The sequence below is a fragment of the Corythoichthys intestinalis genome, chromosome 6 (genome assembly GCF_030265065.1).
Source record: "Corythoichthys intestinalis isolate RoL2023-P3 chromosome 6, ASM3026506v1, whole genome shotgun sequence".
NCBI lineage: Eukaryota > Metazoa > Chordata > Actinopteri > Syngnathiformes > Syngnathidae > Corythoichthys > Corythoichthys intestinalis.
This window is the reverse complement of record NC_080400.1, coordinates 44,054,962-44,082,447: the sequence shown is the minus strand read 5'-3', so window position 1 is coordinate 44,082,447 and position 27,486 is coordinate 44,054,962. Positions and strand designations below refer to the sequence as shown.

The 27,486-nt window shown below is 37.9% G+C and overlaps 2 protein-coding genes across 3 annotated transcripts; both read right to left on the bottom strand.

Annotated features, from left to right (window-relative positions):
- Nucleotides 1-309: 309 nt before the first annotated feature.
- Nucleotides 310-15,132, bottom strand: serpine2 (serpin peptidase inhibitor, clade E (nexin, plasminogen activator inhibitor type 1), member 2). 2 transcript variants are annotated; one of them, XM_057838520.1, is made up of 9 exons: nt 14,860-15,132; nt 10,685-10,956; nt 10,354-10,581; nt 4,803-5,000; nt 2,116-2,314; nt 1,926-2,023; nt 1,393-1,479; nt 1,203-1,286; nt 310-1,017 (listed from the first exon to the last, which is right to left on the bottom strand). In XM_057838520.1, exons 2-9 carry the CDS (start codon nt 10,938-10,940, stop codon nt 980-982), a joined length of 1,188 nt encoding a protein of 395 aa, XP_057694503.1. In that variant the 5' UTR covers nt 10,941-10,956; nt 14,860-15,132; the 3' UTR covers nt 310-979. The 2 variants fall into 2 exon arrangements, with proteins under 2 accessions (XP_057694503.1, XP_057694504.1); XM_057838521.1 differs by lacking the exon at nt 1,393-1,479.
- A 4,484-nt stretch (nt 15,133-19,616) lies between these two features.
- On the bottom strand, nt 19,617-27,044 carry prss59 (serine protease 59, putative). The gene is made up of 9 exons (XM_057838072.1): nt 26,820-27,044; nt 26,479-26,660; nt 25,748-25,980; nt 24,904-25,039; nt 23,046-23,160; nt 21,830-22,031; nt 20,940-21,030; nt 20,660-20,862; nt 19,617-19,863 (listed from the first exon to the last, which is right to left on the bottom strand). The coding sequence occupies exons 1-9, from the start codon at nt 27,006-27,008 to the stop codon at nt 19,754-19,756; spliced, it is 1,461 nt and encodes a 486-aa protein (XP_057694055.1). The 5' UTR covers nt 27,009-27,044; the 3' UTR covers nt 19,617-19,753.
- Between the last annotated feature and the right edge of the window lie 442 nt (nt 27,045-27,486).

Sequence of the window (27,486 nt, the reverse complement as noted above, 5' to 3'; positions counted from 1 at the left end):
AACCACAATGTGGAATTTGTCAGGAAATTAAAGTGATTAAAAATAAAGAAAAGGAAAATATGTCTCTGAAGAACATTCACTTTCAAAAGGATGGTTCTCCTTTTCACGAGAGAAATGTCAGAAATTAGTCAAATTAAAATCACAGATGTACAGTATTATGCAATATAAAAGAAAATCTTTGTGAGGTGATCTTATAAACAGTATTTATTGCTCTCAACTGAAGTCAGTATGACAACACAAACGATCCTTAGCGAAGGAAAAATATTAAAAAGCTGAAAGACCTCAAGACTGGACGTGCATTGTCATAACTTAAGAACGACTGGAGTGATATTTATTGAAATGAAGGGTGGCGGTCAGAAAATACAAATTATTAGTAAACAATTTATGCAACTCCAGAGTTAATAAAATACACAAATGACATTCAAAGTCCATTAAAAACAAATTCAACATGTAAAAAATAAAAAATAAAAAGCTGAAAATGAAAGTACAAAACGCATTTCTGAAAATGACTAATATACAGTCATGGAAGAGTTATTAGACCACTTTGTTTCCTTCAATTTCTTGTTCATTTTTATATCTGGTACTACTAAAATGTTACTCACAAAAAAACGCCTGAAGGCAGAGTGTTTGTCACTACAACGCAATAGCGATTGACTTAAGAACATAAATAATTTTGGCTATTATCAAGAAAAACATGGAAAAAAGCTAGATCTATTCTCTGCTCTTTAACTCTCAAGAGCTTTTTTGTTGTGTTTATTATATTTCTCTAAACAAATGTACCATTAGGTGTACCAGGCATAAAAACAAATAATAAATTGAAGAAACATGTGTGGACCATTTTTATTCCCCCTGACAATAAAAGGCAATAAAACTAATACCATCTACAGCAAAGTGTACTGTATATCCTCGTCTGTAAGCATGCAAGAAAACAATCAATTCCTGTTCTTCCACTAGGAGGTCTGAACATTAGACACTGACTTCAGGGTTGGTTGATTTGGCCTATGAATAGGAGTGTACCTGAGGACAGAAGAAGGGGAACATCAGGATATGCAAGGCGGTCTTGAGGAAAAGGTATATTTTATAAACATGTCAGATTATTTATTCATCGAAAAGAATGAATTTAGCTTATTATACTAATGAGCGCTTTTATGGCAATGTACAGTATAATTACAGAATTAATTGAGGTAAAATTCACTCTGTACCAGTTGGCTTATGTTGGATGAGGAAGAGGAATGGTCTGTCCACTGAAACCCAAGGAGGAGAGGACCGAGCCATCAAAATTGCAGCTAAATGTAAGAGGGAGAAAAACAGCATTAGACATATACTGTATATATGCAACACATCATCTAGATCAATTTTATAAAAAAATAAAACAATCCCCGAAACTCTAACCAGTGGCAGCTGCTGCTTTTGTGCCATCTTCGTTCACCACAATTTTGGCTTTCTGGAGGGCTTTCGAAACATATACAGGCTCTGAACCTAAGGCAGAATGGAAACGCTCACTAATATAATGTACAGATATACTGGCTGTGACTCGAGATTTGGCTGACTTAAACAGAGACTAATTTACGAATGGACATTTTAATGTTTTTTCCCGTAGAATAATATGGATACAAAAGTTTTCTATCTCACATTGAATTTTTAAGAAATGTCAACTGCAATACTCCAGTCCATGTTGTAATATTTTACACCACAGAGTGGCAGCAATGTGCTAAAACGCCTTTAAATGATAGAGGGGAGAAGTGATTTGTTTGACATTCACATTGGACTTTGAGACATATTACATTAGTCAACCAGCTCTCAGCAGTAAACAGCTATAATTCTTTTCATAGTTTCAAGCATTGCTCATGTCCAACTAGATCTGGTGGATATAATAGAAGACAACATGTCATATTTCAAATCGGACAGACAAAACCTTTACTCACTCAGGTGCCTGAAGTCAGCTTTGTCCTGACTGAACATGTCTGTTATACCAAGCGCTGACAAGGGGGTCTTTAAATCCACCTCAACATCAGCAGTGAACCTAAGTTGAGACATACACAAACATCCCCAAATTGTTGTCACAATTAGTGGAGCAATCTGGAACTGTGGCTTGTGTGTAATTGTGCATCTTACTTGGGGAAAAAAAGGTGCACTTTTCGCATGTGCATCAGCTTATTCCAACTCCGCACCGTAGCAGTGTTAATATGTGGGATGACATGTGACAAAGGCACATCCACTTCAGTAGGTAGAATAATCAGCATGCTAATAGTGTTGCCGTGATAGGGCAGCTCGATCACCTTATATTTCACCCCCTGAGGAGTGGTGGCTATGCCTGGTGGAAATTTTTTTGAAGGTTAAAAACCAAAATTGGGAGGGAAAAAAAAAAAAAAAAAAAAAAAAAAATCACACACACCAATTCTTGAGGCAATGGACACAACATAAGACATACAGTATAGTGCAGTATTTCATAATAAAGCACTAATATGTACAGTACATCTCACCTAAAGCTAATATGCAATTTAACTGTGTGAGAAGCAGCAAAATGGTGCTCAGACTTTTTCTTAAACATGTACGTACTGTATGTTAAACATACATTAAATCATTGCCCGAAACCCTTTCAAAAATAATTTCATGCATGAAAATTAAATGAAGAAATATCTGTTTAAGTCTATTCAGGTTATACCATTTCTAAACCTTTAATTAGTAACCTTGCTGGGAAAATACATTGATGTGAACCCAGTGAGGATATGAGGCGCAGAAGATGCATGATTGGGTAAAAAAGTAGAAAAAATAACGAATTGGGAGTCTCTCTAAGTTATACAAGATTACAAAACTGGATCTGTTGTTGCATACATAGCATTTTAATATTTGTATAACTGACTTGTAGAAAATTCTACACCATTCTGGTGCCAAAACAGACATTCAGACAGTACAACTACCAACAAAAATGTGCATGTGTGTAGGTGTGGAGATGTGTCTGATAAAATAAAATAAACAAAAACTTATTTATTTTTTTAATTATTTTAAATACCAGTTTATTTTCAGTTAGTTTGACCAGAAGATAGGCTCACATGATGCCTACAGACAAATGGATGGAGATGTGAGGGAATAATGGGGAATTCCTGTAGAATATAGTACATGTTAGGATTTCAGAAGCAAGTGGAATCATACAACCTGAGGATTAGACACAGGATGGAGTCTTATTTTGGAAAATTATCCTATTGTTTTATTCCTATTTTGCAGGATGACTGCCCTCAAAACATTGCTAGAAATCTCGGACAAGAAAAAACAAAACCAAGCCTGAATCAACATGATGCAATCTGTCTGGATCGCAACACAAAAAACAACTATGGTCCAGATGCTGTGTTGGAATGTGGAGCATAATTAATGAAGTTGCTCAGTAAACTAAGTATCAGGTGTTATTTTACACAAATCTTCCTGAACCTGAGATGACATAACTATGATGTCACATCATGGCTGACAAAAAAGATGCCGACAGGGATTTTACATCTCTTCAACAAAAGGGTGGCACACATCTTGATCTAGTGAAAACAACAAGAGTGGAAACAGTAACAACTATTAACTCTGTGTAAAGCTAGTATGTAGATGGATACAGCACCTGTATTTGATATGGCCTTAAAAATGTTATCTACACAAAATAAAAACATTTAGATGCAAATAAAAATTGTGGATGCTTCTAAGAGTGCTGCTGTCAGTATAATAACTGGGTAAACTACATGCTGATAAGGAAATTTTCATCACGCGCACACACGCATTGACATTATGTACACACATGGATGTAAATCAATTCCAAGTCATGTAGTTGAGTTCCCAATGTGAAAATTGTAAATGTCTTAAGGTGTTTCATTTGTAAATAATTAGCTAATTTGATGTCAAAGGCCATGTATTGGCATTTATTTTGAACTATTGTAGGAATGCATTGTTTCAATGTGTATGTTTTATCGATAATACAAAATATTAGTGGTAAAGTTATGCTTGAAATGAGTCTTTTCACAAATAACTTGGCTGCCCCCGCAACTGTTCATTAAAATCAAGCTTTTCCAAAAACTTCATTGTATACTGCTCACAACAACGGCAATGAGTAAAAACCAACTTTTTTTCAGATGAAAAATGGGAATCAGATCTTTATTTTGTTACGTTCTGATAGATCAAAATATTCTGTGGTGCTTGGCAGTCTAAATCATTGGAAATGGGTGGAGTTCTTATGAAAATGGCTAAGAGAGACAGTCAATTGGTGTTATTTATTTCAAAGACAGACACTTTCCAAATATTAGATGTAAAATATTTGAATACTATATAAACATTTCTTACTTTGAATAATAAATTATCATGGAACATTTTCATCACATTTTAATTTTTTATAAACCAAATATTTGGAAAGAGCCTGAAAATGTCACTGCCTTTTTTGCTCCCCCTTTTTCCCCCACTAGCATTTGGAGTGTACAGGGCCCAGAAATTGGTGCTACGCCCCCGATTACAAATACACATTCCACGTCAAATTAATAGTGGGAAAGAGCACTGAAAGGATTTATCAATAATAACTATCGGTATGTAATGTAATGTAAATGACTCCTCTTTAAATCAAATTAATACGTTTCTCCACAACTTACTTGCAAAAAGAAAAATAATGTGACGTAGTTAATATTTTTTATTCTTTAAATTTTCATATTATAGAATACATCAGCAAAGAAATTCAATTCAAAGCAGATTTCAGTTGTATAGTTTTCGTTTAGTGTCCACAATGTAGTTTAATAGGATTGAGTAAAAAAAACAAAAAAACTGACTTAGAAATGACTTACCAATGTTGAAGACTGATAGCTGGGACATCATAGGAACTTTAAATACATTGCCATTGCCATCAGCAAATGGCCTCATCTTGGTGTTTTCAGACTGGAAGCGTGACTTCCATAAGCCTTTGAAGTAGATTGAGTTGATAATGACCAAGCGGGCCAAGGCAGAATCCAGCATATCAGCTTTGATCAGCTTTGTGATGTGACCTGGAAGAAATATTCAACATGAGAGTATAATTACATCAGCATGACGAAACAACTGCATGAAAAATGTTGTTTTTAACAAAATCTACACATTTAAAGGAAAAAGGACACATTATGGAGAGGAAAAATACATATACTGTGTATATACGCACACGCACATAATACATTCGGGATGTCCCTATCCATTATTTTTGCACCAAAGTCAGTTACCCGATTTTGAGAATCTGCAAATATCGAGTCGCGATCAGATACTGAATAATTTTTTTAAATTTTGAATAAAAGTTTCCAAACACGTTACATTACTGTTTACAGTACAGGTAGTCCCCAAATTACGACGTACCCGACTTATGTGATTTCGACTTCTCGTCCGCCATCGTCTCCAGTTGTGTTTTTATTTTAGTCGCATAAAGAATAACTTATTTGTACCTCACAGTGTGTTATTTTTTTTACTTTATTGATATGAGAGTTCTGCCCTTTGGCGAAATGTGTATTTGATTATAATGTTGACTTTGTTTTGTGATGCATGCTTTTATTGTGGCACAGGAAGCGTAGAGCAGGTAATGTTTCTGCACGCGAGTAAGGGCGCATATACACACAAAGAAGCAAGTATTGTGCGTACACGAAGAAGAGCGCAGGCGCACACACGAGGAAGAGCGCATTTGTGCTCACGAAGAAGTCCCACAGCAGAGTAAGAGAGAGAGGGGAAAGATTACATCTTAGCTCGCAGTCTAGCCAGGACTTCGCTCCAACATTTTGGCAAGCACAGTACAATGACGTATAATATATGTTTTTGGATAGTTATCTTGAGATCGAGGGGGTATTTAGGGTTACTTAAAGTGCATGTGACACGAAAAAGCATGTTTATTTCTTAATACACGTGGTATTTTATGCTCCTGAATTATATGGACCGCTTGGATGTGTGTGGAAGCGATCGCTACATTTATTTAGTTTTTTGAATCCCGCGCCATGAAAATGAGTGACTTCCGGCTTCGGTCTTGCATTGAGGAGGAGGGCGCTGTGACGTGTACGGTAGAAGACGTCCTCTTCACTATACAGCGTACTGTTGTGTATGAGGACGAAGGATTCAGCTGATTTTGCGGATTAATACATTTATTTTTCGCATCACGCCAGCCAAACGGCTGCAGAAAAATCATTCTGTATGAGGGAGAGGCGTATGTGCCTTTTTGGAGTTTCAAAATGTTCCCATTCACCGTGGATATTGGCCAAGCCCCACTACCGTGGGACCATTGGACTTACGAGGAAGTGAGTAAACATCTTTTTTTGTATTATGTCAAATACGAATACAGCGATTACAAAGTAAACACTACAAACTTTCTTTAAATAAAGGACTACTTACGTTTGATCATTGATAGGCATGTAAAAAGCCCTCCTCATGCACATTAGCAGGACATTAGCTGCACAACAACTGCAGCCACCCTCCTCCGGGGAACTAACTGTAAATTGCTCTCCGCCGGGCGGTTTGCCGATCCACAAAGACAATCCACAACCCAGTCGTCATGCCAAATAATTGAGGCTAGTTATGTGTGATTTTCCGCTTCAAAGACTTTGAAACACCACTCGGTTCGAGTTAGCATGTCAGCTAGCTGTCATGCCTTTTGGTTTGTTTATATTCTCCGAAGCCGGGGAAGGGCAATGACATATGTCCGATTCAGGTGTCATAAAATATCGTTCAGGAGGTGCGACAGTAAAGGTGAAGTCGACAGTTTTGACCATTATGGAGTAATTTTGCCATGTCGTCCTGAATAAATGCATTTTTATTATTTCATATTCCATTTAGCACAAGACTGTTATTTGTCATGACCATGCCACTTATTTAGCAATTGGGGAAAATACTTGGATAAAAAGAATATCCTGTAAAAATATTGAAGAGACAGAAACAATGACATTTTGCAGCTCTCTTCGTCGCTTTTTCCTCACTGTGAATAGTTCCCCCTCGACGGGCTGACTGGTCCTTCTCAAGCCATTTATATAGGTATTGGGGAAAAATACTTGGATAAAAAGAATATCCTGTAAAAATATTGGCGTAGAGAGACTGAAACAATGACATTTTGCGGCTCTTTTCGTCGTGTTTTCCTCGTTCTGAATAATTCCCCCACAATGGGCTGAATAGTAAAACCGATGAGCCCAGTCTACCGCTGACGTCATCCACCTGTTGGGGACGCTAAAACCCTATAATGGTAGGCGTGGCTAACCGGCAGATTAAAAGACTAATTTCTCGTCATTTGCGCTTTGCTAAATTGTTGTATATAGTCAAATCGTCTCAAAATATGATTCTAATTCACATAATAATGCCATTTAAGACTTTTTTTCTCCTGTCGTATGCTCTTTAAAGGGTTAATTACGATTTGCTTCGCCAGCGTAGGAACGGAACTCGATCGTAACCCCGGGACGACCTGTACTTCCTCTCCTTTTTCCGGGAGTGTTGCGGAGTATAAAACATACATTTTTGTTTCTTTTGGCAATACCATTGTATTTCTGGATTATTTTTTTACTTCTTTTGCCCTTCAAAATAAAAATTAAGAGCCCGATCCTTTTCATCCAATTTCGATCCTAAGAAAAATGGGGCAATCGGCCCGATTTCTGATCACGTGCTATATAATGTATATACATAAAACTTCTTGTCTAAAAATAGTATTTGGGTTTGTTGACTGAATCATGCTCATCGTGTGTAAGGTTTTACTTCCACATGTAATAAGGCTTTTAGTCTTTCTGAGCAGTTTATGAAATTATGGGATGACCATCAATGCCAAAATGAAATAAATACAATTCATCACCCAATGTGCCAAGGTATTTGATATTGTCAACATTTATACTATCACTACTATCATTATTCATGAATAACTCACAATTTTTTCTTGCTAAAAATATCACCCAAAATTGATGTGGTGTATTATACATCAATGTATATTTTGTATAACTGGATCCATTAAAACAAAAAGCTTCTACATGGGGTCAAGGACGAGGTACAAGAGAATAACTATAGTGGAGAAAATCATTAAAGTCAAAGTACAGTGGACATCAGCATACTGTATTTGTGGTTTGGGATCCAATGATTCACCTATTTTCAGGAATTTCCCCTAAATATAGAAAAATTGAGAGGGGGGGGGGGCACTAATTGGCAGCTGCACCCTTATTCAATTTTTTTTTTTTATATATATATTGGCTGTTGACAGAAGGCACATAGGAACAGTGGGCAAGCTCTACACCCTCAACAGGGTACTCATGGGAGGCATGAGAATTAACCCTACCAGTCTACATGTGTTTTGTGGACATGGAGAAGGTGTTTAACCTTGTCCCTTGAGGAGTCCAATGGGGTATCCTCTAGAGCTAAAGCTATCAATTATTTAGGTAATCGATTAATCTATCAACTGGTTAGTTTGAATAATCCAGTAATCGGATTAGGACCATTTAATGCGCTGCAGAATAAATTTTAGAAGATGTATAACAAAGGCTTGCTCTTAACAAATCATTCAAACACACGTCCTCACCAAAAAAAAAGCTAAATATACCTATAAACTAAAATACGAATGAATAAAATTTTTTTAGCTCAAACAAAAACTTACCTTATGTTGGTTTTAACAGGGAGCAGCTGGATTGAGCCATGTTAAATAAATGTCATATTCACTGTTACCAATAGAGGGCAGTGTATCCACCCTAATCAATAAAGCAATGCAAACACTTTCAAAACTGACCATTACAACATTACTCTAACTGAATCCTCAAAGCAGCAAATTTGATCCGAAGCTTTTTTTCCCCTAATCAATTACTCGAGTTAATCGATTAATTTTTGCAGCACTAGTATGCTCCACGTGTAAGGGGTACCAGACACCCGGATACTGGCAGTTCAGTCCCTATACGACCAGTGTAAGAGTTTGGTCCGCATTGCCAGCAGTGAGGGTTGGATTCTGCCAAGACCAACTTTGTCACCATTTTTGTTAATAACGTTCATGGGCAGAATATATATATAGGCTTGCCAAAGCATTGAGGGAGTCCGCTTTTTGCAGATGATGTGATTCATTAAGCAACAACATTCAACTCTCGCTGGAGAGGTTCGCATCCGTATGTGAAGCATTTGTGATAGGAATCGGCACCTGCAAATCTGAGAACATGGTCCTCAATTTTAGGCTCGGAGAACAGCCAGTGCTCCTCCACACTGAGAGGAGCCAGAGGAGATGGCTTGGGCATCTGTTTAGGATACCCCATGAAAGCCTCCATGGTGAGGTGTTCCAGGCACATCGCACAGGGCGGAGACCATGGCTAGGTTCAGACCGCAGGTCTTAATGCACGAAACCGATATTTTCTGACTTGTGTGAGGCATTAACTTGACGGTCTGAACGTGACCAGTCGCATAGAAGTGGACCATTTCAAATCCGATCTGGGTCACTTTTGTATGTGGTTTAAATCTGATCTGGGCCCCTTTTTTTTCCAGAATATGGGGGCGGTCTGAACTGTCAAGTCTCACAAAATCAGAATTCATGCAGCAATTACGTCAGCAAAGAGCAAGAGCAGCACCCACGACGGCAGCGATGTAGCTATTCAATAGCGTTAGCGCCTAGTTCGAACTCTTCTTTTACTACGCAGGAGGCTGGCTTGAACACAGTCATTAAAAAATACAATGAAGAAAAGGATAAGCCTGATAATGCTCTGTTTCTCTGTGCGCCAAATGAACAATATTTCAGTATTGCTTACATGGCCGAGTCGAGCAAACTGACGCACACACATAAGGCTTATGTGTGAGCATCATGCATGTACAGTGCGTATTTGTTCTGATGCTTCTGCGCACGCGAGTCAATTTGCTCAGCGGTGTCGGACAGAGAATTACTGCGCATACGTAATACTTGAATGGGCTAAATGGACAAAGGCAGTCTCAACGGGCACGCAAAAAAAACCATGAAAAAAAATCGGAATTGTACATTAAGACCTGCAGTATGAACCTAGCCTATGTCTCCTGGCTGGCCTGGGAATGCCTTGGAATTCCCCTAGAGGATCTGGATGAAGTCGATGGGCAGAGGGAAGTCAGGGTTTCCCTGCTGAAACTGCTGCCGCTGCGAACCCCGGATAGAGTGGAGAAAGATGCATGGATGTACGGTAATTACATACAGTAAATCTTGAAGAAATGTTAAAAATTTATTACTTTCAATATTTTAATGTTAATTGTTTTGATACTGAAATGATCAAATAATAGGTATTTATCTATGCATTCATTTAAATCTAAGTACTCTAGAGCGCAAATTTTAATTGGAAAAAAAAAAAAATATCATGATATACTTAAACTTATTTAAAAGTGTATCTTACTGATATCGACAGTTGTAGTTCATAACATGACCTGCTGTACCTCTTGTTTTGTTGCTGACCCATGCATTGATCTGGTCTGCTGCCCCTTTGGGGTCACTAAAGTCCATGCTTCTGGTTTCAGCTTGGAAGTTTGCCTTGTTGGTTTCCACAAAGGTCTTTTGCATGGGGAAGCCCTCTTTGCTGAATATCCCGTTGGCAATGAGAACAACATCCTGGTTGGACTTTGCAGTCAAGGTCTTGTGCAGTTTCCTCAACATTCTGTAAGGTCCTGTGCAAATCAATTAAATTAAAAAAATGTGTCTTAAACACAAATACAAGCATTTGTTAAAACGTAGCTCAAAAGTTCTTAGCTAGAAATAAAATATTCCTACCATTTTTCTTGTATCGCAGAGCGCTGAGGACCTGTTTGCGGGTATCTCCATGACCTCCCGGTAGCAACATGCCAAGAACAGAGGCCACTCCATGAGGTGAAAGAACCACATTGTCCAGAGGCTTGGAATGGACGACTTGTTGAAACACTTTAATACCAACATCTGATCCTCGTTCCCCGTAAGAAGGAGTTTGGGACAACGCACTTGTGCACAGGGTCCCCACAGCATACAGAAGCAGCAATGCCAGGTACCTCATTTTGACTAATAAGCACCTTAACAGAAACACACGTAGTATATTAACATACGGTATGAGCAGCAAAAAGACAAAGGTAACCTCTGACTTAAAGACTTATAGCTCTAATTAGCCACAATTGTTCTACTTTACTAAAATATGTTATTAGAAACACATAAAATATTGCCATCGATTTAAAAATCTATAATATTTAGTACTTGTTTTGACCTACGGAGGGCACCATGTTTTATGCACGCATTGGAGGCTCATGGTGATGTGTAGATTTTCACTGTCACTAGACGAACACTACCGGGTTACTCCAATTCCTTCTACATGGCGAGACATCCAACAGATGCGCACATCGGTTTAAAGCGGCGAGTACTGGCAATTTGTTTTTTCATTGAGTCTTTAAGTACCTTTTCATTGCCTCAAAATACTTTTTGCATGTGTCTGCAACAGTGTTGTTAATCTTACTGAAAAAAAGTAATTAATTATAGTTACAAATTACTTCTCCCAAAAAGTAATTGCGTTAGTAACTCAATTACCTGAATGTAAGAGTAATTAGTTACTTGGCAAAGTAATTGGTGATAATTACTTTTTTTTTTTTTTCCCCCCTCAAAAAAAAAAAAAAAAAAAAAAAAAAAAAAAACATTGGCCACACTATGTGAAGTTTTTTGTGGAGGTTTTGGTACAATTGGCCCGAGCCCAATTCTTTACCCTAATTTACCCTTTACCCTGAATCAACTGTTAAAAGTTGTTAAAATTGCTCCCATTATTGCATTAGTTCCCTTCTCTCTACTTTCGACATATGAAAGTTTTAAAACTGTTTCATCATTTAAAGATAGATTCAAGTCAAGATTTTGCCGATTTAGAAGTATTTTAGATAAAAAGTTACTTAGGTTCGCTAGGAAGGTTCTCTACAACAGAGCCGTCCTAAAAAGCCTACTGCTTTAAGATGGCGGCTGTCTACTAACTCATTTAGTGCCATGTCTGTCATTTTGCATCTAGTTTTATCTATATACAGTACAAGTGATATCTACCATGTCTAACATATCTACCATAACATGCGGGCGTAGTTTGTCGGCTATCGGCTACAACATGTATTATTGGAGCTACCTAGCATCGTGTTTGCTCGGCGTCACAACTTTCTTGCCTCCTCCCCGCTCCTGCTCTGCTCTGTCGTCTCGGTGAGTCCGTCTCCCTCAGACTTTTCGACCAATATAGTAACGCATAGTAACGCATGCCTTTCCGTCCTCAGTAACGGTAACGGCGTTGCCAAGATGAGAAAAGTAATTAATTAGATTACCCACTACTGAAAAAAATAACGCCGTTAGTAACGCCGTTATATTGTAACGCCGTTATTAACAACACTGGTCTGCAAGTGTTTCCCTCTTGTACATTTAAGCATTGTGTTTTCTTGTAGTAGCTTCAAATCAGATTGTTGATCTGTTGACCACATTAGTCACATAGCATATTCAAACCTCCCTTATTTGATATTACTACGTTTATGTATTATCCTAAGGCATCTTTTGTATGTTCTGTATGTATGCATCTAAACAAAAAAAGCTGAAAGCGGACGGTAGTACTTTGGGTGTCAAATTCAACTCTTGTAGGACATTTTTGCAGAACAACCCCCCCCCCCTCCTATTTTAGTCTTGTCTTATCCAGTCTTTCCTGTTCATTTTGCTTTTGCTGCTCGTTTTGTGAAATATCAACGGTGCTGTCATTCCCATTAATGTTCCTCTTGGGTTCAAATAGAAAGGGTGGAACAGATGACATGTTTATGTCGCAAGAGTCATACTCTGGAAGCCCGGCAGCGTAACTATGTGATGTCACCGCCCTGCAAAGTCACAACAATAGGGACCAACGAGTGAAACCATATTTACAAATTATATAAAAACAAAAACATCAAGAGGGGTTTCAATATCAAATTATTTTAACTCATAATAATGTTTATCATTTAAGAACTACAAGCATTTCTATCTGTGGATCTCTTTAAAACACCGGTAGATTTGTGGGAAGCAAAGCTTTATGATATATTTTTTAGGAGTGGTACACAGTACATAAAACAATTTGTTCCTTTGTTTATCTAGATCGCATAATAATTCACTGCCACAGCTAAGTCCTTACTTCCAATTTTAATTAATTATCCTATCCAACTCGTACTGGACCGCTAAGTGGAAAAGCAGCTCTTCAAGTAAAGTGCCATACTTTAACTCAATGGGTCTTAACCTCGGGTCGACTGAACCCCAGGGATTCAGTGAGTAAGTCCTAGGGGTTCAGCAAAGGTTAAGTAAGAAACGCAGGGCCTCATTTTCATACGCTAACTAATCTACGAAAAGTGACATTTTAGATTTGGTTTTGGATTGGTTTGCCCCTAATATAAGTGATTTATTCAATTTTCCAGTCCTCTATCGGATAGGGGAAGAAATCTGTTTGCTCAGTGGAAGATTGACTTAAAGTTGATATGAGGAAGTATAAGTGTGTGGACTCAAATTGTGACCTGTTTAAAAACATCCTGTCAAAATGTGAAGGAAATTGAAAAGGTATTCGCTCTGGCATTGTTCAGAGTGGCAGCCAAAATCCGATTTTTACCCCATCCAGATTGAAACTGGATGGCTCTTTTGTAGTCTGAACAGTTCCATAGCACAGAAATGTGATTTTTGTAAGACTGATTAAATCCACACACAGGAGGTGGTTTCTGGCCGATATGTCGCTCTACACTGGATGACGCCTTCATTGCCACACAACCTCAATAATGTGGCCCAGTCTGAACAGGCCCAGATCTGATTCAGACACTTGCTAAAACTATTGTGAACAGTCATCCCTAAAAATCAGATTTGACGAGGAATCAGATTCAAATCAGATATGCCTGCAGTCTGAACGCAGCCTTACATAGTCTATTAGCTTGCTAGATTAGATATAAGAGTATAGGGAAAAAATAAAAAACAATTGAAAAAAGCTTTATTATACAATTCCAATGTGGTCAGTTTATACATATGTAAAACTCGTGGGGTTGGATACTTTTAGCAAGGTTAAGAACTGGTTTGCTTAAAAATGTAATATATCCAAGTTATATACCACTGAGAAGGATGAGAATTTAGCACAGTAAATGCTTTTGAAGCCTAGAACATGGAGCTGCAGTCTGACAAATTATTTCATTTTTCCAGAGTTGTATTTTAAACTCCACAGTGAAATTCCCAAACACAGATTGGGCCTCGTGTTTTGTTGGGAGGTAAAATGCCTCTGTCATGCTGCAAAGATTATAATTTTGACTACTACTCAAACTCATTAACTGCCATTGATAACTATAGACTTCAAGTTCAGATAAATTTTAACTGGAAGGGTTGGCAATGAACTCATTGCCAAAATTAATTAACTCATTGCCAACCCTTCCAGTTAAAATTAACAGAGGACCACCAAAAGAACCACTGACGGCGACAGACGTCCAATCCGTTTTAACTGGGAGAGGGTGGTCGTGCCATCATGTACAATTGATGCTTATCGCTTTTCAACGGGAGTGTAGAGAAAACGGGTAAATTGCAAATGACATTTGGCGCAGAACAAGTGCAATTTTGGGCTCTTCAATGCATTTGTTGCAATGTTTTTGTCAAAATACCACTCCAATCAACAAGAGTACAGTACTTTGATTTTAACACCTGTGCTTTCAATTACAGGTCAGAGAGAAATAAATTAAGCGTATCATTCAGCCTTTTACATTGTACTCAGACAATATAAAATCATTTCTGTCGGTACTTTTAAACTGCGTAAGAATGAATCTGCTTCGATTGCACTATTTTTTATCATTTCACTTTTTTTATTAAGAGTGACAAATTTATACAACGTGTCTAGAGCACAATGGCTCTGAATTAATTCAACATCGCTAAGATAAAACTGAGTAAAGTCAGGTGTAATGTTATAGAATGCAACTACGTTCACTTACTTCGACGCGCAGACGCGTTCCTCTTGCAACACAGGTGAAAATGACTATCTCCTTCAGTCTCTCCACGCCTCACGGCCGTCCGAACTAACTATCACTTACACGGGTGAGAAGTAAATTTAAAGCTGCTCGTCATTCCAAGAAGGTTTGATTCAAAACTGACACCGCCGTTTTAATACGACTTTAACTGACTCAACTCCTCCTCTAAAACAAACATTAGTATGGTGGCGTAAAGGAGGAACCATCGACTGTAACGGAACACAGACAGTACAAGGTACAAAAGCAACTTCCGTAAGTCCTTCAAAATAAAGCAGTTTGTTTGCTTTACCGGATGCCATTAAAATGAACGTTTGTAATTTTTTTTATTCCAATCAATAAAAATCAAGATCTGGGATCTAATATGTTTGTCGGAATTAGAAAACTAAAAAATTATCCTGCAAAGGTTCTTGTGTTATATAATAAATTAATAGCACAGACTCTGTAACGTCTAGGACAGAGTACTTTGTATTTTATAAAGGTAATGCGTGAAATTGAATATAAAACAAATGCAATAAGACTACCATTGAACAAATATATTTTTCCTTATATGTATAACATTAATGTGTTGGTAATGAAAGAAAATAAAGTTAAAGAGTAGAAGTTTAAAAACAGACGATTTGTATTTAGCTACCTAGAGACCTCCAAAATTAACATTTAAGACAGGATACTGTATAGCAGGGGCGTAGGTTTGGTCTAAACATTGGTAGGGACGATATAACAGCATAATCTGCATGTACACTTTTTGCTAGGGATGGGACATTAATAAGGCCAAACAGATTTGGTGAACGGGGGTAAGAGCTACCTTTTTCACAAATATCAACCTAACACATTTATATGAGGAATCAGGGGTGCTCATTATGTCGTTCGCGGTCGACCAGTCGATCGTAACGCTAGAGTGGGTAGCTTGCGGCATCAAAAAATATACATATATTTTTTGTGTACAAAGTAAATTATGATTATGTTGTGTGTATGTTGTGTTGTGTGAGCAACATTTGAGGTTATGCAGCACTCGTCTCTCTAAGCTTTTGCCTACGTTTTTCTGGTTGTGTAGTTTCTAGCAGAGTTCACTGGATTTCTTACAGTTTAATTAACATTTACAGTAGAAAATACAAACAGGACACTTCTCTCTAAGCATCTTCCTACTTCAGTTTTGCAGGTTAGCGAGTTCACAGTTTTATGTTATGCTAACTCTGATGCAGGTCGGACTTTCATTAGCAAAAATAGTGGTGTGTTTACCACCTCAACAACATTGGCGTCTTTTTAAATTACTTACTGTGGCTGTTGCTGGTCGAAAAAAAACCCCAACCTTTTATCCCTCCTCTTCGAAGTTTTAAAACATGGCACATCCATTAAAAAACAACAACTTTTTTTTCTGTCGTATAACGTAACATACACACTGAACGTAAAAAAGGCAATGTTTCAGTTTTATTTGTAGGATGACCTATAACTGTCATTACTGTAATTCAAGTCCTGTATGGAGTTTCTCCAGTTTAATAAATGTCGATGTCCAAAATATATAACTGTGTTTTTTTCCTGGCTTCAATTAATTGTTTAAGTCGACATAACTAATGTGTGTGTGTGTGCGCTCCCGCTGCCAGGGGGCACAATTTATGACGGTGGTAACTACACTGGCAAGACACCGGTGGTGGCTCTGTTGTACAATTAGCGTCTTTAGTGGGGCAAATTGAAACTGCTCACCATTTTGATGGTGGTCTCTAGTGTTTCATGGTCCACATTTTCAATCTTTGGTTCTTGCTCAGTAGCCGTTGTCGCTTTTGAAAGATTAGGTTTGAAAAAAATTACGTATATCCATCTTGCCTCTTCGGTCCACAGGTGGTTTTGGCTAAGCAAAGTAAATGACCATCTAAGGTGCTAGTCACATGGTCTGTTCGAAAAATAATTTTGACCATTACAAAAATATCTTTTTTTTTTTGCTCATTTCATTCATTCATTGGTTTTATTGCTTTACAACTTTTATACACCATATTTTATGTTATGTATATTTTAAAATTCTTAATTTTAAAATCATATAGACCCCACCGACGTCACAAAATCACGTGGTCGCTGTATTGTTCCGCCCCCTTGTCCGTCATTTTGTGTCTGTATTATCAATGGTCTCAATTGATCGAGCAATTTATAATGCATTTCATGGAAGACCCGGTGCTTTCGGATGCCGTAAACTCACTTGATGTGTTGCATAAAATGCGTTATGTGGAAAAGCTTCAATTTATCCATTCGCCAGATCCATATTTGATGCCTAAATCGATGTTTTTCGACCCGCTGTCTCCGCCGTATTTGCCTGACATCTGCTAGCTACCCTGATATGTACAACTATCTTGTCCACACAAAATCAGTCTATTCTCACGAAAGTTTGAAAAACTTTTAAGAGCTTGGAGGCTTATAAATACTTCGTTGCTGGTTGGGTGAAACAGGTCCTCGTCCACGAAAATTCGGCAGGAATCTATCTTGTGCTTGGAAAGGTGAGTTACGAAATTTTCAATTCAAAATCTTTTGTTCTTGCTAACATCCATTGTCAAGTCTAATGTATTTGATGTCATTTGTCAATGGAGCTAGGGCTTTTAATGTTTATATGGTTTAGCGATAGCACTCTCACTACATACATACGTGTATGTTGTCGGCGATTAGCCTAGCAATGATCTTAATTGTGGTTGTCAGCCCAAAACCCTCTAAATATATATTAAATGCATCTTACCAGATATAAAATGACTACTACATAATCTGTGGTAATCGTTTGGAGCCCAGTTTTCTCGTCGAATTGCAGCAGCCCATCTCGCGCTCTCCTCTCCGGGTCTCTCGGAATCCGGTAGAACTTCAAGTCTCTCCATCTATCTTCTCTGTTATTGCAACCGACCGCCACACACGCCTTCACCATTTTGATTATTAATGTTAACGAGCAGAAAAACACGCCGTAAATAGGAGGAATGTACGTAGTCGTAACAGGTAAACACGATGTGTTGACGGACAATTGGGCGGCACCAGTCAGGAGGGCGGAGTTGTGACGTCACATGGGTAGGGTCTATACTGTATAGGAAAGTCAATTACATGCAATTACACTTTTAGGCCACCAGGGGGGCCTCGCCCCCCTGCAGCCCCCCCACACCTGAAAATCCGCTTATGCTTACAACATATGGGAAGATGCTCTATAACGGAACTGATTATATAATGCATATAAAATTGCTTAAGAGTTGGTGGGGACAATTTGAGCATCCTGAAAAGTTGGTAGTGTTATGTCCCTACCATCCCTATGCAAACCTACGCCCTTGCATAGGAACCAGGGAAAGAAAAACTATTTCTAATTTTTAATAGATTTAGCGCACAGGCTCCGAAGCATTACATGCTCATGTCATAAATAACAATCTTTCTCAGATTTAATGATATACCCACTATCAAAAACAGTTTAGCAAAGACAGCAGTATAAAAAAATAGCTTGTGGTCACATTGACATACAACTATTGTTGCCTTTGAATGTATTTTGTAAATTACTGTCAGCAGAGCTGAGTCAGCCATTTTAGTAAAAAGTAGGCTACAGTACTATATAGCTTACTGGCTTCAATGTTATGGGGTTGGGTGGTCTTTGAGGTTGTATAGTTATGCAATCGAGTTTGCATGTACAGCTGGGACTGTTGTGAAAATAAACATTGATGGAGGAAGTGGTTCGGTTATTTGGTCTGCGAGTGCATGTTTCAAGGGCATATTGACTGAACACAGCTGTGGACTGTACTTGAATGACAGACTTGCAACATGCCTCCTTAAATCCCACGTTTCCAAAAGATGTTTTTTGACTGATAAACTTAGTTAAAAGCATCCCAATGGATAGATATTATCATGCCCCTGTCTTACAAAGAAAATATTTTGGTTTCATGATCATTTAATAATACTGAACGAGTGCAACGTAGAACCCCATCTTTACATTTACCTGAAACTGGTGGATGATTTCACTATTGCATTTTCTTATACTCACATTCAGTGCTTTTAAGTTTTTGTTGGAGTCCTCCCACTGAGCCCCTTCCACAGTTAGCAAACATTTTAGTTCAACTTCCAGTAGGTGCGCATGCTCTTGGTTAATCATTCAACCAACCATTAAATTGTACATCGTTTTTGTTTGAGCAAAATGAGTGTTCATGTGACAATAGATGTCACGACTTGCATGTAAACAACATTGCCATCGCAAAAGCTTTGGAAATTGTGGGTGTATCTGACATCACGAGCGATGGCGGACCATCTAAAATACTTACATTTGATTGGCTAAATGACTTCTGGTATTCAAAATGTCTGTTCACAGCAATATTGCATGCTTCCTGGAAATATTGGCCTTAATTGACATTTTTCTTCATTATTAAACAGCAGAAAATTGCAATTGTCTTATTTTTCAAATTCTTAAAAAGATTGATCCTGCGGGATGCATCGGAGCAAAAAAAAATATATATATTTTCTAAGATTCTTTCTGCTGGGATGGATGTGATAAAGGTGTCGTCTTTCCTTTTACCAGATACACGATTGCCACTTACAAGTAATTTACAGTACTCTGCTGTGAATAGTTACACTTGTTTCCCAAATATAAGGATCAATCCCTTTCTTTGACATTAGTAGGAGTAATTAAGACCGCTAAGTTTATTGGCTTTCAGAAAAAGCAACATGCTAACAGGAAAATCATTGGCACATTATACAAGTTAAATAATACAAAACACAACATGCATAAATAGCTTTTATCATTAGGTTTAATTTTGTTTCACACTTTCAAAATAATATACAACTGACTTATCACAAAACCTGAGATTTCTAGTAGTGGTTAATTTGAAAAGATGTGAGTGCACAGGCAACTTTTACATGAAGGTTCTTATTGCTTTAACCATTGTTGCAGATGTAAGAAGATTTGATCTCGGGCAAGCGTTAGCTGGAGGAGATCCTCGGAGCTGGCAGGGTACATGTTGGCACAGTGGGCTGTTCCTGTATCACAAAAAGTACAGGACATGCCAATGGCAGTACATATTAGAGGTGGGCCAGATTTGGGGATACAGAATTATAACTTAACTGTGACTTAAAAACTTGGGCTGTTATTCAATCATTAATTATATACATCTGATGAGACAATACATAATTTGTTTAACATTTTATTTTTGCCAAAAACACCTGTGAGGCTATTTTCGTACACCATGCAGGTGGGGTTCAGTGTAAAATGATAAAAGTGGCTTTTTTTTTTTTTTTTTTTAATTTTGTAAACTAGTCTGTGCCGATATAGGTGAAATCGCAAACTGTAGGGACAGGCTGGGTTGCAGATCATAATTTCACAGACAAAAGGCACACTTACTACACTGGCGCAGGCGGCTACATGAAGCTCCACAGACATGTAAGGTGGATGTCAAAAATAATTCCTAAATATGTGAAAAGCCTGAACTGGACTCTATATATCCTAGGAAAAATCAATTAAAGCAATGGTTTATTCCTAAAATCATCTTTGTAATATTTTTGATATCATACCACAGGCTGCGGCACAGGGTTTGGGTGTCAATGGTGTGTGTCATACATTGACCCGAATAAAATTGTACATTAATACAAATTTAAATTGATAAAAATATATGAATAAATATTGGAATGCTGTGCTTTGCTGAACAGATGCAATATTTTTTTTTTTTTTTTTTTTAAATCTAATCACTACTTTAACAACACTATTGCTACTGCTGCAACTGGATATCATAATTTCCCTTGCGAGCCAAAACAAATTTCCATGGCCACCTGCTCTTACCTTTAATGAAGACGGCTGGAAGTTCAGCCTTAATGTCTTGAGTGATTCCCAGTGCATGCCAGGGGTCAATGGACCCATTAGGGAAAATGATTCTGGTGGAGTGGATGTCATAGCTGCCGTAATATTCGTTGGTTTCAGCCACAGCCTTTGCAAGTTGCTCAGCACTGACATTGTAATAGTCTGCACACTGTTTCACATGATACCTATGTAGATGTGAGGACAAAATTAGGAAGTGAAAATTGAATACACAAACAGGCTTTTAAATGGTTTGTTTACTTACTCCAGAGGGAAGCCAGCAAATGGCTGGTTTGGCGAATCAGTGCTTTGATAAAATCCAAATTCAGTGCAGGTCTGATAGACCCACTGTCTCCCTGGCAACACACAATTTACTCACAGCTAACGAATTCACTTGATTGATGGAAACAAAAGCACAGCCAACACAACAGAGTAGTTCATACGAAACACAACATGTCAAAAATAATTAGTTATTTCCACACAAGTACTGAGTGACAGTGAGGTTTTTAGCATTGAAAAAACAGACAAGTTGCAAATAAATTAGGTTAGTAGTTGATGGCGACCAATGTTGTTGTTTTAAGACCACTTCCTGTTGTGACAGTCCAACCCTCCCACACATGAAAGTAAGGCTGGGAACCATAAAAACTGCCTTGTTACAGTATTAGTGGTTTAAATGAACGGTACATTTTTTAATTCACTGGAGAACAGAAACCACAAAAATATTTCTTTCAACCTTGTGTTTTTTCTGTCAGGAAACAGAAATATTATGGTTTCATGTTAGTAAAAATACAGCTGAATAATGTGATGTTGAAAACATTTTAGCATTTGACTATGAGGAAGCAGTTAATGGTCCTAGAACAGAGATTTCCTGGTATCCTCAGGCTTGCATTTCTTTTAAGACTTTCTCCCTGTTTGGTGGCTTTGGAATTTTTCAGCATGACATCATTTAGTCTGCGCCACTAAAGCTGTCGACACAAGCATGCCACCTCACCAAATGCCCAAAGACCCAAAAGAAATAACAGAGGATAACTAAAAGTGTGTATGCAATAGCATAAAGATTATATGTTTCATGAAAAAAATCACCCCAATAAGGAAAGACAATATTTAAAGACATGAAAATTATTATGCCCATGGGACAAACAGACTCATTCTCACCTCCCTCTGCGGCTGGCCCTTCCCAGGATGTATTAGTCATGTCTCTCAGATTGTTGTTGAAGCTCGCGTCCAGGCATTTCATTGAAAATGTGTCCATCATGAGTTGGGCCACAGCAACATATCGGGCATATGGGTCTCCAAGTGATGTGTCTGCCATCACCGCACAGAGCACCTTGATTGTGATATTGGTGCCAACTATACCCTATAAGACAAAACACGCAACCCGTCAAACACTTTCACCCTGAGCAGGACAGTGATTAATTCACATAACGCAATTGGAAAAGTAGTTAGCATACAGTTCACAATCAGGACATTGTGGTTTGAATCTCCAATGGGACATTTGTGTGGAATTTCCATGTTGTTCCAGTGATTGCATCGGTTTTCTCAGGATGCTCCAGTTCTCCCCACATCCCAAAAACACACTTCTCAGACTGAGTGAAGACTCTAAAATCAGGAGTGTCAAACTCATTGTCGTACAGAGGCCCGTAAAAATCCCACATTATAACAAAATCCTGCTCTCAATCTCTGATGCATTCTGTAATGGATGATCTTTAGCGCATCTCCTTAAAGGTATACACTTGCGTAGTTCAATACAGCACCCCACTCGATAGCAATCAGGAACGCAACATAAAGTGACTCTTCTTATTGAGTTACATTTCACTACTATTTGTACCTACCATACAATCCATTCCTTTGGATTGCCTTACCTGGCAGTTTGCACACAACCTTTGTTTCACAGTGGCAGTTACTAGCCATGTTTCTCTCCTGGTATTATTCTCAGTGGCCAACTTAACTTTTTGTTTCTTTCTAGGCGTATATTTAACTTTAATGCAACAAGAATCCAAACACGCAGGAGTCTTTTGCTTCTTTTTACATAGCAATTTGCAATCTGAATCACATCCTCTTGAGCCACCACAGTGCACAGAAATGGAAACGGACTGATACAAAAAAATAATAATTAAATTTTAATTTTGTTAATGACCTCAGAAACATTTTTATCGGATGCAATTATGTAAAAGTGTATGGATATTTATCGATGTTATTTATTCCACAAACTTTTCTTGCGAATAAGTTAAATGTGTTATTTTAATCATTCATGAATATGTCACCAGTATGGCAACACAACATTTTTTTAAAATATGGCTTCCAGAGACAGACTATATTTTTGTTGGGACTCTATTTTGACCTAAATTACAATGTGTCTAATATTACTTACCTCAAAGCCCCTGTTATCTTCATTATACTGGACCACATCCATGAAGTTACCAGCAAGTATTTCCAGGAAGTAGGCAGAATCTGTCTCTGTCTGAATCTGCAGTTTGGAACATAAGCTGTACAGGCAGGGGGGAAAAAAGGAAGAAGAGCAAAAAACAAGAACAAGGGTAAGAGTAAAATAACTACAAGAATTTGGAATTAAACACTAATGAATTCAGTCAACTGGCGGAAATAAACTCACGTTTTAGAATGACAAGAATGTATGGACATATGTTAGACTGAACTAGACATGTGCCGATTACCGGTTTCAAGGTACGTCAATGTTTCAAAACCGCAAAAAATTTCCGCCATACCGTCTCGAAGGTATTGCTATTTTTTATGTCCCAAAAATGCATGGAGAAATCCCTCGCTTGCAGCTGCAAGGCTCAACCCTGCCCCACCAGTTGTTGCTCAGTGTCAGTAAGTCAACTGTGCTACTCGATGGCTGGAGGAGGTGAAACTCCTGAACTTTTTTCTCCTATCACAGAAAATGAAATCGCTGGTATGGGAATACTTCGGCTACAGAAAAGTTATAGACGGCCGCTGCTCAGAGGAGGATGGCCAACTAACATGTAAAACATGTTTGCAGAGGATGGCTGCCAAGGCGGCAATGCCTCCAATATGATTTCACATTTATACAAAATTAAAGGTTAGTAAACACTGTCATGAATGTTTCCCACCAGCTACGAGAGTCAACTCCAGCGTGTTTAGTGTGTTTAGCAGTGGTAAAACATGGTGTTTTTTTCCCTCTGGCAACTGTCTGTGTTAAGAAAGAGATTGTGTGTATAATGTAAACATGATACGAGTCATACACATGTGCTTTTTATGGAAAATAATTCAATTATTTTTGTTCTGATGGTAATGTTGAGCTGTGGCTGTGGCGTTAGGCCACGGGTGGGCAAACCGGTGCTCGAGGGCCGCAGTGGGTCCTGGTCTTTGTTCCAACTGACCCAGCACAGATAGTATAACCAATGAGGTTTCAGCAGAAATGAGAAGCACCTGACTGCAATCGACTGATTGCACTTGTAAAACAGCAGATTGGTGAAAATGTGTCATCTTAATGGGTTGCTACAAAAGCCCGCACCCACTGCGGCCCTTTGTGGAATAGTTTGCCCACCCCTGGTTTAGGCTCACCTAAAGGACTGCATTTATTTTCATTTTATTTAGAAGATTTTTTTTAACTTATCATTTGACTTTTGTTCCAATTTGTTTTGAAAAATAAAACTCCTGTTCAATGGAAAAAAAGTTTTTTTTTTTTGTTTTTTTTTTTTAACCCAAATATCTCTAACACATTTTAGAGCTGTAATGGCAATTCTGTGAAAGTTTGATATTTTGGCTTAAGGTTATCATACCGTCAGAATATCATACCGGCAAATGCCAAAACTGAACAATAGCATACTGGTTTCTCTGAGGTGTGGTTTGCAAGCTGCAGGCAAGTGTTCAGTCCTGCTTGTGACCTTTGTGCGCCTGCATGAAGACATGCCTTCTTTAAAGGTCTTGAGGATATTACATTAGGGTAAAATAAAATTAGGATGCAAATTGTGGTCAGGACAGATTTACCTTTGCATTTGAATTACCTTTGCAAAGGATTTTTGGGTCTCATTTTATATTATAGTGCATCAACAGACTGTGCAGCTGTGCCAAATGAGCAGTGCATGTTTGCATGTGATAAAAGTGCACATTATTATTTGTATTTATGATCTTAAAACTGTTTCTTTAAAGAGATCATGATTCAAATGAGTTAAGTCAAGATGCCATTTCAAATGACCCTGGAATTATCAGACACAAATAATTGCAAAAGGTGTATGAATACACTTTACTTAAAGTCTTTGGTGATGTTGTCATAGGTTGAGGGATCTTTGAGTCGCTCTATTAAGGTGTCTGAAGCCTTTTTTACCAGTAGAGGACACTGTGTGTCCTCGGAAGCCAAAGAGCGTCCCACAACTTCCAGGTACTCTGGCAAAAACATTGAGACAAACAGAGGTGTAAATCAGGGAGAGAAAAAAAAAAACATACAAGGCAGCTGAAGAAAGAACATAATAATACGGCAAAACTGAAGTCAAATTTAATGCATGACTATAATTTTGAAGTCAAACAAAACAAAAGCAACAATTAATCCTTGTATCTACACATGTAGTATGATTTCAGTGCTTGGACATAACTATGCTGAAGGTTTTTAAAAGTTGAATTTACAGTTCTCTTGTCGTTGAGACAAAATATAACTTCTGGTACTCAGATGGTCTAATATTTGCAAGATTGTTTCTGTGGCAATAATACAGACTAACTCCAGTGTTGTTTTAGCAAACATAAAACCTTCTGGTGCTGTTGACACAGGTGGAAACAGGATAAGAACTGTTCACAATGCGTACTATATCTGTGTTTTGTCTGTGACAATCTCAATGAGATAGTTCAAAATATGTGAGAATCGTTTTAAAATTGCATTAAAATTTTTTAAATTATCTATACCTACAAGTCTGATTGTTTGCAATTTTCTAGCTTTAGAAAAACATTAAATGTATAAAACTCAGGGGAAAAAAACATTTACAAAACAACAATCACACATAAAAAGTGTTCATCATGGCATTAGTTATCTTCTATGGGCACTGTGCTATCGTTTAAAATGCAATTTCTGTGCGTTATTATATAATTCAGCTTGCATTCTACCTGGAAAGTTGACTGTCGCGTGAATAGGTGCGCTGGTAGCTGCAGAGGCATGCACCAGATGAGGATACTTCAGCCTAAACCAAGCTGCTAAAGAACCTGGGTACGACCCCCCAAATGCCACCCACTTCATGTTGGCCAGTCCTTGGGTCTCAGCTATTACAGTGCGGAAGTGGGCCAGGTCAGCCAAAGCCTGTCGGCTACTGAGGTACCGCAAGTTCTCCGTGCTCAGGTCACTAAAGAAGAAAATACATTTTTAAAATGCATCTTTTTTTAGTTTTAATGCATCTTGCAAATAAGGTAAGGTTGTGCTGATTCTAATTTGAGTGTGTATTGCTGCCATCTACTGGTATGTAGGCCAAGAATCTGTGCAGATATAACTCATTTTATCAGCTATCCCTCCATCCAGTCTTTTAATACCACTTCTCCTCATTTGTGTCATGGACGAAATGGGAATCTCCTGGTCCCCGCCAACGTGTCAAGATTAATTTGACATTAATTATGCGAACAGCCCAAGAGGATATAGTTTACATATTTAAAAAAAAAAGAAACAAAACAAACAAAAAATCAATACAAATATTATTTGACAGCAATAAAGCAGGCCTTTTGTGTTCACAGTGAATGATCATACTGATCACAGCCAGCCCTATTAGTTAAAATTGGGCAGTTAGCAGTCTAATTTCATATTGTACAGAAAGAAAAAGTGAGAGTTTTTCAAAAGATATACAACATACACTGTTGGATGACTCTTTCCATAAAAGCGGTGCTCTAACATGAAGCAAATTGCTCCAAGTTTCTCTGCATAAGTGAGCCAGGTACCATGTTGCATCCAAGCTGGATTGGCTGGACCCTCACCACCGATCATAAGAAACACAGGCCCACCCGGCTTGTAGAAGGCATCGTTTACAAAGTACCTCTGAGGACAGGAAAGCGAGAATAAGCAATATCCTGTACTTCTACTTTGCTTTCTACTATAACTGTGTAATCTGCATGAGGACGTTAGTTGTGTCCGATACATTTTCCTAGATGTATCTGAAACCCTAGAAAGGGGTGGTACAGGGAAATGCACAATTACCTGCTTCCACATTCTGTCGTCTGCTCCATTGAAGTGATCTAGTTTCTGCATGAACCATTGCTCGTCCGACGCATGTCGGTGTATTTCATTAAATCTACCAAAACCCTTGAGTCGCCCCTCTCCGGCCACTAAAAAAGCAAAAAGAAAAGTGAATTTGCAAACAACAAATCCATGGGTCGGAAAGCCCATGTTGACATGAGCGAGACCACGAGCATATGACTAGGGCGATCATATCATATGACCTATTTTGCTACTTTAAGGCACTAGACAAATGTAGGAGATTAAAACTTTGTACAGATTTTAGAAGACTTGTTAGATTTTTTTTTTTTTTAATGGCGGTATCAGTCGTATATATTGTTAGTCTTAATTCAACAAAACCGTAAAAACAGAAACATGCACAAGATAAAACATAACAATTTACAACACCATAATGCATACCAAACTAAAATAATATATGGAACATTTAGGTGCTTGGTGAAAAATGCTTAAAATATATATATTTTTTAAGTTTTCAGTGACACGCATACATTTCTGTAGATTTTCATATTAGTGCAGTTGCGATTTCAGTGATGGAAATAGTTCAAAATGTTAATTTGTTTGCTATTCCCGCATTTTGTATGCCTTGAACTACGCATGGTCAAGTAGCAGCATTAATATTTTCTACCAG